General features: G+C 40.4%; 1 protein-coding gene across 1 annotated transcript in view; it reads left to right on the top strand.

Moving 5' to 3' along the window:
* LOC127424035 (serine/threonine-protein kinase WNK2-like) overlaps positions 1-16,140 on the top strand; it is a 119,049-nt gene that overhangs the window by 54,206 nt on the left and 48,703 nt on the right. The window contains exons 11-15 of the mRNA XM_051668818.1: positions 62-478; positions 1,028-1,077; positions 1,188-1,347; positions 10,381-10,497; positions 10,674-10,844. Of these exons, the coding sequence (XP_051524778.1) occupies positions 62-478; positions 1,028-1,077; positions 1,188-1,347; positions 10,381-10,497; positions 10,674-10,844 (915 nt within the window). The remainder of the gene's footprint in view (positions 1-61; positions 479-1,027; positions 1,078-1,187; positions 1,348-10,380; positions 10,498-10,673; positions 10,845-16,140) is intronic.

The following is a 16,140-nucleotide window of genomic DNA, read 5'->3' on the forward strand; positions in this document are numbered from 1 at the left end:
CAGTGAATCTAATGTATTGATTTGTGTCTTTTTTTAAAGTCATGGAGAATTTATTTTTCAGGCATCCTTGGCCAGCCAACACAAAACTGTTCAAGTGGACCAGAACACTTTCAACAGCTCAGATCATGTCAATGCCCCTCAGATGATGTCACAGCTAACTCAAACTGCCACCCAGAATGCTACTATCCTACTGTCCAATTCCACCCATAATGCACCCCAGTCAACCCCTCAGCCGCCCACTGTAGTCTTCAGGCCTGTCCTCGACACATTCAGCGCTGCAGTGCCTCTGGACCAAAACCAGGATCCTCAGCTCATGATCCAAGCACCTGCCCCTTTACTCACCGGCCAACGTTCTGTTGCCAGTGCTGGTCTGAGTCAGCAAAGCCAAGTGGGCAGCAGTGGTCTGACTCAAACAATGCAGCAGCACAGCACTAATGCAAGTGGAGGGGGAACTTCTGCAGCTGAAGTGTCTACTGAGGTGACGTCTCATCCAGTCACTGAGTATATATGATATGAAATGAAAATATTGGCTCTGTTTAAAAACCTAGTGAGCTCCCTTAGTAGTTTGATTTTTAGGCATTAAAGGTGCTCTCTCGACATGAAGACTGTTCCAAAAGTATTTGTGTGTGCTGTGTTTTTATGCGCTGCTTTCCTGAAATACCCCTGAAACAAAATGGATTCAAATCATGAGGTAGTTAAAAAAGATTCCCACTCATGAGCTTTCTATTTTAGAATGCTTCCTTTGAAGGCAACTGCCTATGTAGACATTAGACAGCAAGGCAGCTCACTAGGTTTGGAGCAGGGGAAAAATAGATGGTAATTGAGACTATTTAGACTATTTAAATTGTGTGCTGTGTGTTGCCTTCAGTTGCAAGTTTTACTCCATTAGCAATGTGTTTGTAGGGTAATTGTTCAGACTTTTCTATTTAACTTTTTCTTTTGAATTTAAGTTTCTGTTGAACCTTCTTGAACATTTCATATGACACTTAACTGAATGTTCATTTTCTTTGCCTGGTTTACATTGCAGGAATTTGCTCTGGATAAGCAGGCAGAACCAGCGGGGTCCACCTATGACAGGTAAAAATCTCTGTGTATACATCATATTCTCTTTTTCATCTTACATGTCTTTGGAGTTACAACCCTGGTTGATACAGAAACTCAGTGATCGGATCTGTGCTCTCTCTCAGTGTGAACTCTGATGCCACGTCTGGTAAAGAGATGAGTGATGGGAACGAGGTCTCAAACAGAGCTCGTAGTGAATCCAGAGTCCGAAAACATCATCGCAAATCCTCACGCGCACGCTCACGACAATACAAGATCAACAGACCCAAACTCACCATGATCAAAGTGAGTCTAGACCACACACATAAACTTCAAACTAGAGCAGATAGAGCAGACATTTTCTACTTGTCTATGAACTTGCTTGGATGAATAATCCAATGTTATGTCTCAGATGTTCAGAACAAAATATGCAGCCCAGCAGAAAACGCATGATAACAAATCATTGGCAAAATAAGTTCTCGCCTATCAAAGATGAAGTTTTATAGTGAGGATCTCAGCTTTCCAACGTCAACTAGCTTAAGCTTGTAGTCCACTCAGAGGCCGAAATCTTTGATGAAACAGTGGGGAAGGAGTGTGTGATCATAAAATAGACTGAATGTCTATGAACGAGCACATGGCGAGTGTTCAGCTGCGTTAGAGCGCCACCTGCATTTCACATCTGTATATTGTGATGGAAGGTGATAGAGGAACATTTCTTTTTCCTGGTACTTGCGCTGTCTAGTGGAATGAACGAACTCTTAACAGGGACACAGAGCAAACAGAGCCTGAATCACAGGCTCTCAAAGACCAGATTAAAAACATATATATATTATTTTTAAACTAATTTTGTATGAAAATTATACCATATCATATATATACAATATTGTTTATGAATTATTGGAATCTTTTTTTTTTTTCATCTGTAAAATGAGACCAATATTTTGCAGTTAGTCCACTGTATGTATGTAAGGTGAGCTTTCAAATTTGGGTGTGATAGATTGCAGGTGGTAGCCAAAATATGCAGCAGAGCTGAAGGGGTTAAACAAAAGATTAATGGCCAAACATCTACTTAAACATGATGTTTAGTTGCTCAAAATGTTTCATGTTAATTGGTCCAAAAGTAACTGGAGTTGTGGAGCTCTGAAAGTATTTTTTTTTCTGCAGACTTCACTAGTGGTTCACACTTTTCAGCTGGAAATAATGAAGAGCCGTGCCTGGTAGCATAAAGCACCATAAGTATAATTTTCCCTTAAGGTCACCCCTTAAACTTAAGGATGTTGGAGAAAATAACCCTTAATTGTTACTTGAGGGTTTTATAGATAAAATGTCACAATCCCTTAATGATTTCCCTCAAGTATTAAGTAAAAACCATTATGTGTTTAACTGTAAAGTCCCTTAACTGCTTTCTTAAGTATTTCTTAAGGTTAGGAAAACTTCATCTTAAGTGTAGGTTAAGAGTTACAAGGTTTCCAAAAATGAAGAAATGGCCAAGTTTATACAGTAGAACAATATCTAATCAATGGAAAAGCTGTTGCAGGCATACAGATTTGATGGTCATGCAATATGGGAAATCGCTAACAAGCTGGAGGGCGATCTAATAGGAACATACACATACCAGAAGTGTACCCATTATTATCTGCTCTGTGCATCTTTATAAACTGTACGAATGGATGCATTAAAATCATATCGCAAGTTAATTTGCATTATATTGTGAATATTTCTATATACAGTATCCGACAGCCCTACTGACCACCACTAATATTCTTAATTTGGGATGGCAATCAGTTCTCAGAACAGTTACACATGCATTTTAACATCTTGCACCTCTAATCCACCCTGTAACTGGCACAGACTTTCAAACTCAAATATGTCTTCCTGAGGAGGGTGCCTACCGGTGTCATGATTAAATGAGTTCACCCATGAAATAGAGTCCCCAGGGGGTAACCGTTGTATTGCCTGATCAAAAACCTATTGTGTTATTACAACGCCTTTAAAACAATGCGTATTATGACAAGCACACTATACATGTGAACATGACTTGATTCATATTTACATTTACATTTATTCATTTGGCAGACACTTTTATCCAAATATATATATATATATATATATATATATTTTTTTAATGACTGGTTAAGTGCTCATGGAGAAGATGTGTTTTTAGTTGTTTTTTGAAGACAGAGAGTGAGTCAGCTTCACGGATGGAGTTGGGAAGGTCGTTCCACCAGCGTGGTATGATGAAGCTGAAAGTCCGGGAAAGTGTTTTGGTGCCTCTTTGTGTTGGTACAACAAGGCAACGTTCCTTAGCCGACCGCAGGCTTCTAGTGGGCACGTAGCTCTGCATAAATGATTTTAGGTTTGCTGGAGCAGACCCAGTGACTGTTCTGTATGCCAGCATCAGAGCCTTGAATTTGATACGTGCATCAACCAGCAGCCAGTGGAGAGAGACAAGGAGTGGTGTGACATGTGCTCTCTTTGGTTCATTAAAGACCAGACGTGCTGCTGCATTCTGGATCATTTGCAGAGGTCTAATTGCACATGCAGGGAGGCCTGCAATGAGAGTGTTACATTAGTCCAGTCTAGTTATGACAAGTGACTGGACAAGCAGTTGTGTGGCATGTTCAGAGAGGAAGGGTCTTATCTTCCTGATATTGTAGAGTGTAAATCTACATGATCTTGCGGTCTTTGAGATGTGGTCTGTGAAATTTAGTCTGTTGTCGATGGTTACCCCTAGATTTCTGACCGATTTGGAAGGCGTTACTGTAGTTGCACCCAGCTGCACCGTGATGTTGTGTCCAACAGCAGGGTTGGCTGGAAAGACGAGTTCAGTCTTGGCTGGGTTGAGTTGCAGGTGGTGCTCCTTCATCCAGGCCAAGATGTGTGCCAGGCAGGCAGAAATTCGAGCAGTCACTGTGGTGTCGTTGGGCTGGAAAGACAAGTAGAGTTGCATGTCATCAGCATAGTAGTGGTAAGAGAAATCATGTGCCTGAATGATGGGTCCCAGTGATGTTGTGTATATAGAGAAGAGAAGTGGCCCAAGCACTGATCCCTGAGGTACCCCAGTAAGTAGCTGATGAGGCTTGGATACCTCACCTCTCCAGGCTACCTTGAAGGACCTACTTGAGAGATAGGAGTTAAACCAGTCAAGCACAGTTCCTGTGATGCCCAGAGAGGAAAGGGTAGAGAGTAAGATCTGATGGTTGACTGTGTCAAAGGCTGCAGAAAGGTCCAGCAGAATCAGGACGGATGATCTGGATTCAGCTTTTGCCTGTCTCAGCAACTCAGTGACAGCCAGCAGGGCAGTCTCGGTGCAGTGCCCACTTTTGAAACCTGACTGATTGTCATCCAGCAGCTTGTTCTTTGAGAGATAGGCAGAGATTTGATTGAAAACTGCCCTTTCAAGTGTTTTTGCCATGAATGGGATGAGAGAGACTGGTCTGTAGTGTTCTATTTGTGTGGGGTTAAGTGCGGGTTTCTTCAGCAGTGGGGTTACTCGAGCCTGCTTGAATGTAGTGGGAAAAGTGCCTGTAATTAGAGATGTGTTAATTATGTGTATGAGTGCAGGTAGGATGGATGGAGAAATGGCCTGGAGAAGGTGAGAAGGAATGGGGTCAAGGGAACAGGTGGTGGGGTGGTTGGATAGGAGGAGTTTAGAGACCTCAGTGTCAGTCAGGAGAGAACATAGAGACAGAAGAGTTGCATACAGGAGACAGGTGTTTGACAGGGTGTGGTGCTGAGAATGTATTGCTTATGGATGTGACCTTATTAGTAAAAAATGTGGCGAAGACATCTGCTGTCAGTGATGTGTCAGGTGGTGGAGGGGGAGGGCAGAGAAGTGTATTGAATGTTCTAAACAAGCTGCGAGTGTCTGTGGTGCTGTTGATCTTGTTCTGGTAATAGGAGGTTTTTGCAGATTTAACGTTATCTGAAAAAGTTGCAAGCAGAGACTGATATTTACCTAGATCTGCTGGATCTTTAGATTTCTGCCCTCTCCTCTCAGCAGCCCTGTGGTCAGTCCGATGTTCACGAAGGACATCATACAGCCAGGGGCTGGGTGGTGTAGCACGTACTGGCCTAGAGGAGATAGGACCGATGTTGTCTAGACAGGTTGTTAAAGTAGCGCTTAGTGTGTCTGTGGCAGTGTTTACATTAAGCGTGGTAAATACATTTAGTGTGGAAAGAGAGTTCATATAAATAATGAACATGTTTATTTAAAAAAATCTTTTTATCAAGCGTTAAAGACATGTTTTAGGAAACTTGGTTAACCCAAATGTTCTTAAATGTACTCAATGCTGCTCAGGACACAATGATTTTTCCATCACAATTGCTGGTGTGCATATAAGATTGTGAGGTGTGTAATTATGTAAAATATTTTGTAATGTTGCAGTTCAGTAATTCTGTAGCTAACTGAAAATAACACAGACCAAGAAATGTTTAATTTCACCATCTATATCTGTGGTAATTTACTATTATGTGTACCGTATGATTTAAAAGTCATTAAACATTGTATATACAAAGTTATATTGACATACATCATAAAATAATGTAGGATTTCTACTCAGGCAGTGAAAATAGTACTCATTAAAAGTTCCATGATCCAGTGGAATCACAAAGAATCACTATGACGTCAGATGCGGACTCAATTTCATTTCATCAAGACACTGGGGCGTAAAAGCAGAATCCTCCATTAATTGGTCCGCATGCAAAACTCACGACGTTTATACAGGAAAGATTTGTATACAAATACAAAAGTGTACCTCAGATACAAATGGAAATCTGCCCATGTATCCTCCAGAAAATTAGTTTGAAAAAATATTTATGCAGTAATCACAAACGAGTGTGATTGGTGCATCCTGAAAAGTGCTGTGAAAACTAACAGGTGACACATGACACATGATCAAGATGGTGCCTGGTTGGCCCCCTAAGTGTGGAGCGCTCCTATTCTTTCGTTGTTTTTAATCTTTTTCCAATCAGTTTTACTAGGGACGAACTGCTGAACATTCGGCAACATATACCAGTCAATCTTTTCCCGGTTTCTGACTATTCAGACACTTTGCTGGACATTTTAGTCAGAGGTGCAGCTGTGCTGTTCAAGAGACGCAGGCGAGCAGGTGCACTGGTCAAACTCCGTCAACTCGGCTTTCAAACAGCGCTGCCGAGTAGTCATCTAGCGAATCTCCACTCTCCTCCTAACAAAGCGGATCAACTACATCTCCTCACCTGTACAAACAAGGACTTTTCAAACTCTGCTGCCTTGTGCTTCACAGAAACCTGGCTGAGTGAAGCCATTCCGGACAGCGCTTAACATCTGCCGGGGCTTCCAGCTGTTCAGAGCGGATCGCATCGCGGAGTTAACGGGGAAAACAAAAGGCGGTGGAACATGCTTTTACATCAATGAAAGTTGGTGTACAGATGTAACAACGTAAAAGAAGATGTGCTGTCCTAATTTGGAAGTGCTCTTTATTAACTGTAAGCCTTTCTACTCGCTGCGGGAGTTTTCCTATTTTATTCTGGTGAGAGTTTATATCCCGCCAAACGCGTGTGTGAATGCAGTGTTGCAACAGCTGGCTGATCAAATCATAGACACAGAACAACAGTACCTGGACTCAGTTATTATTATTCTTGGGGATTTTAACAAAGCAAACCTCACCCATGAACTGCCCAAATACAAACAGCACATTACATGCCCAACCAGAGACAGAAAAATACTGGATCACTGCTACGCAACAATAAAGGATGCATATCGCTCTGTCCCTAGAGCAGCTTTGGCACTATCTGATCACTGTCTGGTTCATCTTCTTCCAATCTACAGACAGAAACTAAAATCTGCTAAGCCTGTAGTAAAGACTGTAAAGAGATGGACCAATGAAGCAGAGCTGGAACTACAAGCCTGCTTTGACTGCACTGATTGGAGTGTTTATGAGGCTGCAGACACCAATCTGGACAAGCTCACGGATACTGTTACATCATATATCAGTTTCTGTGAGGATATGTGCATTCCTACTAGGTCTTATTTAATGTTCAACAGTGACAAACCATGGTTTACAGCAGAGCTCAGGCAGCTTCGTCAGGCCAAAGAGGATGCTTACAGAGGTGGGGATAAAGTCCTGTACAATCAGGCCTGGAACACACTGAATAAGGAAATCAGAGTAGCTAAAAGAAGATACTCTGAGAAGCTGAAAAACAAGTTTTCAGCTAACGACCCTGCATCAGTGTGGAGTGGCCTAAAACAACTTACTAACTACCGGAGTCCTACCCCCAACACTGTAGGGGACCAACAACTGGCTGACAACTTGAATGTGTTCACTGTAGATTTGAAAGGACCAATCTCACACCCCACACCCGCTCTGACCTTCACTTCACACAAACACCAACACCTCCTGAAACCCCCCTTCTGCTACTCAACCTGTACTTAAGATATGTGAAGAAGAGGTGTACCTTGTCTTACTAAAACAAAAGACAAGGAAAGCACAGGGCTCAGATGGTGTTTCACCCACATGTCTTAGATCCTGTGCTAACCAGCTGGCCCCCATCTTCACACTGATCTTTAATAGATCACTGGAGCAGTGTGAAGTCCCATGCTGCTTCAAACACTCCACCATCATTCCTGTCCCAAACAAACCAAAAATCACAGGACTTAATGACTACAGACCCGTCGCCCTGACGTCTGTGGTCATGAAATCATTTGAGAGACTGGATTGACTGGATTGACATCACTGGACCCTTTCTAGATCCCCTTCTAGAATTTGCTTATTGAGCAAACAGGTCTGTGGAGGATGCAGTCAACATGGGATTGCATCATATCCTGCAACATCTGGACAGACCAGGGACATATGCAAGGATCCTTTTTGTGGACCTCAGTTCGGCTTTCAACACCACCATCCCAGCTACACTCCAGACTAAACTACACCAACTCTCTGTTCCCACATCTATCTGTCAGTGGATTACCAGCTTTCTGACGGACAGGCAGCAGCTTGTGAGACAGGGGAAATTCACTTCCAGCACCTGTACAATCAGCACTGGTGCCCCCCAGGGATGTGTGCTCTCCCCACTACTCTTCTTCCCGTACACAAATGACTGCACCCCTCTGTCAAGCTCCTGAAGTTTGCAGATGACACTACTGTCATCGGCCTCATCCAAGATGACGATGAATCTCCATACAGAAAGGAGGTTAAACAGCTGGCTGTCTGGTGCAGTCAAAACAACCTAGAGCTGAACACGCTCAAAATGGTGGAGATGATTGTGGATTGTAGGAGGAACACCCAAACACCATTCTAAATAGCACTGTGGCATCAGTGGAGTCATTCAGGTTCCTGGGCACTACCATCTCACAGGACATGAAGTGGGAGACCCACATTTACTCCATTATGAGAAAGGCCCAGCAGAGGTTGTACTTCCTTCGCCAGTTGAGGAAGTTCAACCTGCCACAGGCGCTGCTGATACAGTTCTACTCAGCAGTCATTGAGTCTGTCCTCTGCACTTCAGTAACCGTCTGGTTTGGTTCAGTTATGAAATTGGATATCAGAAAACTACAAAGGACAGTTCGGACTGCTGAGAGCATTATTGGTTACCCCCTGCCCTCCCTTCAAGAACTGTACACTTCCAGATTGAGGAAAAAGGCAAGAAAAATCATTCTGGACCCCACTCACCCTGCCCACTACCTTTTTGAACTGTTGCCTTCTGGCCGACGCGTCAGAGCTCTGAGCACCAGAACCGTCAGGCACAGGAACAGTTTTTTCCCTCAGACTATCCATCTCATGAACAGTTAAAACTGCCCCATTGAGCAATAATTATGTGCAATTCACAGTCTAAGTCTTTTTATATGTATCCAACACATCATACCTCTTCTGACATTACATTCCCTTGCACTGTATATAACAGATTTGTATTTAGATTTGCACTACGTATATGTATGTGTGTGTGTGTGTGTATATATATATATATATATATATATATATATATATATACACACACATACATACATACATATATACACATATACATGCACACATACATACATACATACATACATACATACATATATACATATATATATACTGTCTTATTGTGTATTCTATATATACTTTATTTTCTATTCAATTCAATTTTTATTTCATTCTATTTTTATTTATTTTTAATTGTTTTTTATTATTATCTCTGTCTTGCTGCTGTATTGTATTGTTGTGCATTGGAAGCTCCTGTCACCAAGACAAATTCTTGTATGTGTAAGCATTACTTGTCAATAAAGCTGATTCTGATGACAATGCCGTTTACGCACTGTTTCAGAAGAGATCGGACAATGAGTTAATACATTAATAATGATACAGAGAAACTTTAATAGTCTTTAAAACATATCATAAAGTTAAAGTATTTTCTTTGTGGTAAAATTGCACAAGTGTTGGTCGGGACATTTCCGATCTTCTAAAAGTTGGCAGAGACATGTCATGTCTATGGTAACAGTAGTAGTATTGCATTATGGTAAAACTTTAAGTGTTTTACTTAAGGGAAAACTTAAGGTGTTTTATGCAACCGGACACAGAAATGTCATCTTCTGTATAAGTACTGATTTGTGGATGTTTGTGGAGGTTATAATATTATTGGTTAATATTATTTCTTTCTTGGAAGTAAAATGCATTGATTAATCATGTACAAAAACAGAATGGGCATTTATTAATAAAAAATGGGTAAATAGTGTTAAATTTAATTTCATGTTCAGGCTATGTCACAAGTTGAACGATAAATATATTATAGTAATGTAAGTAAGGGATAATGTACAGTCAGCCCCAACAGGAAGAGCAGAACCCTGACGGGAAACGGCGACTCTTGTATCACACTGAAGGGGTTTATTTTGCTATAACAACAGGCTGACTGTACATTATCCTGCTTATTACATGGCTACTAACCAAATAAATAAATACATGGACATTCAATATTGATTTGCATTGAAAATATGTAATTATGTGACAAGAAATAAATAGCTAAACAGCTGAAATCAACCTCTGGTTTGCGTCAGAGTTCTGTTGGTGTTTATTTTGTAATTAATGCCCGTCTGACTCCTCATCATCCAGCTTATTACAAGAATACTTGCCAAATAAGTGCACATGAAACATTGATTTGAGTTGAAATTATTATATTAGCTTACTTGAAGAGATCTCACAGTGATCCGAGAAGCAGGAAAGATGACTTGCAGAACCTGGATGAGCGGTCTGATAGGTGGATGTGCGGTTGATACTCAGAGAAATATCAGACCACTACATGGTGCCATTGACTAATCAGAATCCAGTATTCCAGAGAGCTGTGTAATAAAATTCTATAATTAATTGCTAAACTCTTGTGTAGGTGTGTGATACAGGAGATAAGATGGTGGAGTGTCAGCTGGAGACTCATAACCACAAGATGGTGACCTTCAAATTTGACCTGGACGGAGATGCTCCAGAGGAGATCGCCACATATATGGTGAGAGAACCTCCTCTAGTTTCTCTCTCCCTCCCCACATCCTCCTTTCCTCTTCCTCATGCACTAAAGTTTCCATAACTCATGTAGAGACCTTCTCAAAGTAAATGTGTGCTGAATTTGGAGATGCTCCATGTCATTTCGAAGCTCCTGAAACATTCTGTTTTTGTTTCCTGAAGGTGGAGAATGAGTTCATCCTGTTGTTAGAGAGGGAGATGTTCATTGAGCAGCTGAAGGACATCATGGATAAAGCTGAGGACATTCTGAGTGAAGATGCAGAGGGAGAGAAGAGCTCCATCCAGACGTCACCCCTCCATCAGACACCCGTCGCTGGAGCCTCTGACTCACAGGCACTGAAACTACACCTGCTTTACATTCACTTCACATCAAGAGAAATGAATTACGTTCTATATACAGTATATACTGTTCTTCTGTTTGTTCTAACTTAAAGCTTTCTTAGAATAAGTGGGCACAACAAATGTGTTCTTAATTTGCTCAATCAATATACCCATCATATCCTGATCCCAAATGTGCAACTGCATGAAGTGTCAACATATTTCTATTTGTAAAAGTGCACTTTTACCAGAAAGAGTTCCTCACGGTCATGGAAAAACCTGAAAATATCACATGATTTTAAAAGCGTATTTCTAAAAGTCATGGAAATTTTTATGGAAAAGTTATGCTCAGTTCTAAAATATTTTTTGGCTAAATATTGCTGTTGTGTGGAGTAAAGGCCCCTGCACACTTCCTATGAAATCAGAGATTGAAGGGGTGTGATGTCATTTAGAAAAAAATCTGTCAAAAACAAAGGTGTTTTTGAGTTTGTTTCAGTGGTTCGTAACAGTTTGCCAGCGCTAACTTTCAGGAAAACTTCTTACAAGCTGTTAAACGCCTTCTTACTGTTATTGGTCCACGTCATCAATAGGTGTGACCTGGAACTCCACCTACTGTGAAGCCGACAGCTGATTCCGGTTCAGTCAGTTAAGATCAGTCAACATGAACACACCGGCGTGTAGCGGTATTAACATGTCATGCGATTTTCTTTTTGTTCAGTTAATCTGAAGAATCAAATTTACTCAAATACTCTTAAGTGCCCTTTCACTCTGTTGTTTGATATGCTGCTTCACTCATGTGCCATATGCAGCCGAAAGCCATTCACGCATCTTCCCAAAGTAAGATATGCCTTTAATCATCATTCTTTTGTCTGTATTCTACCCATTAACACTCTTTTATACACCCATTTTTGCAGTAGTGTCAGTGTCATCATAAATGACAATAACAGAGTGTAATCTGCGCATATTATGGCCACATTTATCGTGTTAGTTCATTAGCGCCATGAATGCAAAATGTAAACATTACAAATTACACATTATCTACTGCATATATATTACTTTAAAGCAGGGGTGCTCATGCTTTTATGGCATGAGATCTACTTTTCCATAATGCTATTACAGTAAGATCTACCATGCACAGTTTAAATATACATTGTAGGCAGTGTTGTCACGATACCAACATTTCACTAGCCTGAACCAATACCAGTGAAATGTATTGATTCTCAATGCAAAAACTAATACTGACTAATTAGTTAATTGGGTAAACATTGTTTCAAGTTTTCAAGTAATTATTCAAGACAAGGAAACAGTCAGTAATAAAATAAGAACGAATAAATAAATTACAATTTCTAACAGCAGTATCAAGTATGACATTGACATTGACCATGGCAGGTCTATAAGTCTGCATTTACACTGCAAGTCCTAATGCACAGATCCGATATTTTGACACACATCTGCTTTTTTAATTTTCTTGTCCCAGTGTTTGCAATTTGGACATAACTGACTGTGTTTCTATCAAGACCTCGCCAAGACTGGCATTTTTAAATGTATTTGACATGACACATGCGTGTATCCGCAGTACCTTGAGCAGTCTTACAACACACACACAAAAAGAAGCTGTCTATCAGACATTGTCCAAGACACAGGATGGCTGGGGAAGACTTATTTATATTCACGAGGAAAGTGGTACCTGATTAGACGATTCAGTAATATTTATCAGGAAAACACTACCTGATTGGTTGGAGAAACTATAGCCCTACTCCAATCGAAAAAAAACAGATAGAGCTTTTCTCATAAATATGAATCTATGAGTCTTCTCCTGCCATCCTACGTTTTGGAAATCCACTCACGTGGGAGCTGAAATGAGAAAATAAAGAGTGATCTTTAAAAATGTTACGACCTCCTCAGTTTTGGGATGGAGAGGTCCAACAAGGAGAGAGATTTTGACATTTCCTTCTCCTGTTCCAGATATTAACACAACCACCACTTTTCAAAAGTAACCAAAATACTTTTATTTAAATTACAATAAGGAAGCAACATCAGGCTTGAGGAGGGGGCAAAGCCAAAATAACAAACAAAAATACCATTCTAACCAAAGAGGGTTCAAACTAAATTACCTAATAAATTAAAATTAACCTACTCGGACTCCCTCTTTAGGCAGAAACAGGAGAGAAAGACAAATAGAAAAGAAATGGCACCCACCCCCCTACAGCTTCCATATACTTAATATTAATATAGAAAATCAGCAAACTAAAAACTTTAAGTTAACAGTCACAAAACAAAAACATCTGTGTAATGGTCATAAAGTGCACACAGCACTAAAAAGAGTACAAAGTATCAGCAATCTGGGGCAGAAGAAAGGAACAGATCTCAGAGACTTAACTACGTTTCCAAGGGTTTTTTTGTGACCAAAAGGTGTAGCGCATCAAAAGGTTTGCTGATATAGCTGATGGAAACACAAATTATCGCTAAAATTTCACAAGTTATATTTTTCCGTTTAACTCTAGCGCATAAACTCTATGTCGATACTTCAAATGTCGTGAAAAACTGGTTTGGAAAAACTTTGTCGAGAAAATAGGCATTAACACCAAAATATAGTGTCACATGACAGAATTTACTGTTTTATCATTAGCCTGTGTTAATCATGACAACAAGGTATACATCCTTGAAAGCCAATTTATTGTACGTGAAACATTACCCGCACTGTTATTGGTCTTAACGGGATACCTGCACAGATCCGATGCTGTAAACACATCTGCGTCATGACACTTTCAGGAGTGCCATCACAAATATCTTGTGTCATGCACCTGTCATCGACAAGTGCACGGAGAACAAATGAATGGCCACTCTTTGCTATTAATTTAATAGTGGTAGCCATCCATTTATTTATTAATACATTTTCCACACCATTCAAAATAATAGACGGCAGTCATGGAATTAGCCCACAATACAAAAAACTTATAATTTCTGTGCACAAAGATGTTTTAAATTAAAAATAAATACACAATACTAGGAGAAAAGCATCAGTGTGCTTTTTTGGAACATTAACATATAGCCAAATTCAAATTGTTGTTTAGCTTAATTTAAAAAAAATGCTGGCAAAATTCCCTGTATTAAATTAAATAAATTATCAAATGAATAAAGCAATAAATTAAAAAAAAAAAATTACCAAACAAAAAATATTATTGTTAGGCCTATATAATTGGCTTTTCTTTACACAGTTAAATTAGCCATACCCTGTTTTGTGATGAAAAAAGCTAAATGACATTCTCAGAATGTTCCACACTTTTTTCCAAGACTATAAACTATCAGAACTATTTGTCCAATCCAGAGTTCACTTTCAGAAAATGAGCTTTTGAACATTTTAAAACTTTTAAATATTTTAAATCTAACCCTCTTTACCTCGGATCGCATTTGCTGAGCTACTTCAGAAAATGTAAATTGCATTATGACGCTAAAATTAATTTTAGATGACAATCAAGGTCAGTTGGCCATTAAAAGTTGCAGTTGTTTTGTTTTTTTTTGTTTTTTTGTTTTTTGTGATCAACATTTTTTATTGATTCAGCTATTGAACAAAGAAAAGCAAAACATATACAAACAGAATCAATATTTAACCCTCATTATTAACACCCCCCCACCCGCAACCCCATATTTGCCCCATTTCCCCACAAACAAGTCTAAATACCCCAGTCTTCTGGATCACCCCTCTTCAAAAGCTACCACCCTGCCAATCTCCGAACACCACTCCTGAAATAGGGGCGCTCCAGCCGACTTCCAACCCCTTAAAACCATCTGTCTGGCGATCATAACGCTAGTTAGGACCCAGTTTTTTATGTGCTTATTCTCCATATTAATGACCGCCCCATCACCTAAAATACAGAGTCTGGGGCAAAATAAAATTTTAGTGCCCAATACCTCACACATAAAACTCTGAATCTTCAACCAAAATTCTTGGACCTTAACACACCCCCAAAAGACATGGGTTGTGTCTCCATCTTCTGATTGACATCGCCAGCAGGTGGGTGTGTCTTTAAGACCAAGCCTATACAATCTAGAGGGGATCCAATAGAATCTGTGTAAAATATTGAACTGCATAAGGTGCACCCTTGCATCTCTAGATGCAGACTTGACGTTTTTTAGAATCCTAGCCCACATTCACTCCTCCAAAACCAGGTTTAAATCTTTCTCCCTTAATCTCTTAAGAGAAGTTGAAGTTCCCCAGACTCTGAATTAGTAGGGAGCAATACACTGATGCCTCATGACCTTTTCCAAAAGCAGTAATCACCACTCTGAGTATCTGCTGCTTCAGGGGGGTTTATGCTACAGTACAGTACAGAGCAGGTGGTGCATCTGTAAATACCTGAAGAACTGAGACCTGGGAATCCCAAAATTTGGGAATACCAAATCTTCAAAGGATCTCCACTCTCATATAGGTCACCGAGTGCAGTAACCCCCCTCACGATCCACTCCGACCAGCAAAAAGGGAACCCATCAATACACAATTTGGGGTTCAGCCATATGCTCGAGGCAACATTTAAATAAATGTCTGAATTAAACACTCTGGACACTTGTGTCCACACAGAGTGCAAATGTGAGACAACAGTGTGTAACTTCTCCAGTTAGTTTGATAGGCTCTCTCAGGTGGGAGAGACCAATGAGCCAGATGTCTGAGCATAATGCATAATAATAAAACAAAATCTTGGGTAGGTCTAGCCCACCTTTGTCAATCGGCCTATGTAACTTATTGAAATGTAATCTGGGATGCTTACCATTCCAAATGAAGGACTTCACTATGCTATCAAATTGCTTGAAATAAGAGAGGGGGTCATCTACAGGGAGAGATTGTAACAGGTAGTTAAATTTTGGAATACGCACAACTCACCACGTGCCCCACCGAGAGCGAGAACCACATTATAGCGACCACGAGGAGCCCATGTGACTCTACCCTCCGTAGCAACCGGTTTGGTTGCTTAGGAGACCTGGCTGGAGTCACTCAGCACGCCCTGAATTCAAACTCGCGACTCCAGGTGTGGTAGTCAGCATCTTTACTCGCTGAGCTACCCAGGCCCCCCTTTAAAAGCATTATTAAAATCAATGGCCGAGGTAAAAATGTCACCATCAGCAGATTTCACTGAGGGAATGGTAGAAAAAGACTCGAAAAGCTTCCCTGCTTTGTCCCTCGTCTCAAAGTATGACTGTCTTGCCCTGAATAGCCAAAACTCCACCTTTCGCAAACAAAATAGTATTATATCTGTATTTCAATCGGGTCAATTCTCTGAGGCCATCAGGCGACATTCGGCGCTTCAGCTCTGCC

Source organism: Myxocyprinus asiaticus, chromosome 33 (genome assembly GCF_019703515.2).
Source record: "Myxocyprinus asiaticus isolate MX2 ecotype Aquarium Trade chromosome 33, UBuf_Myxa_2, whole genome shotgun sequence".
NCBI lineage: Eukaryota > Metazoa > Chordata > Actinopteri > Cypriniformes > Catostomidae > Myxocyprinus > Myxocyprinus asiaticus.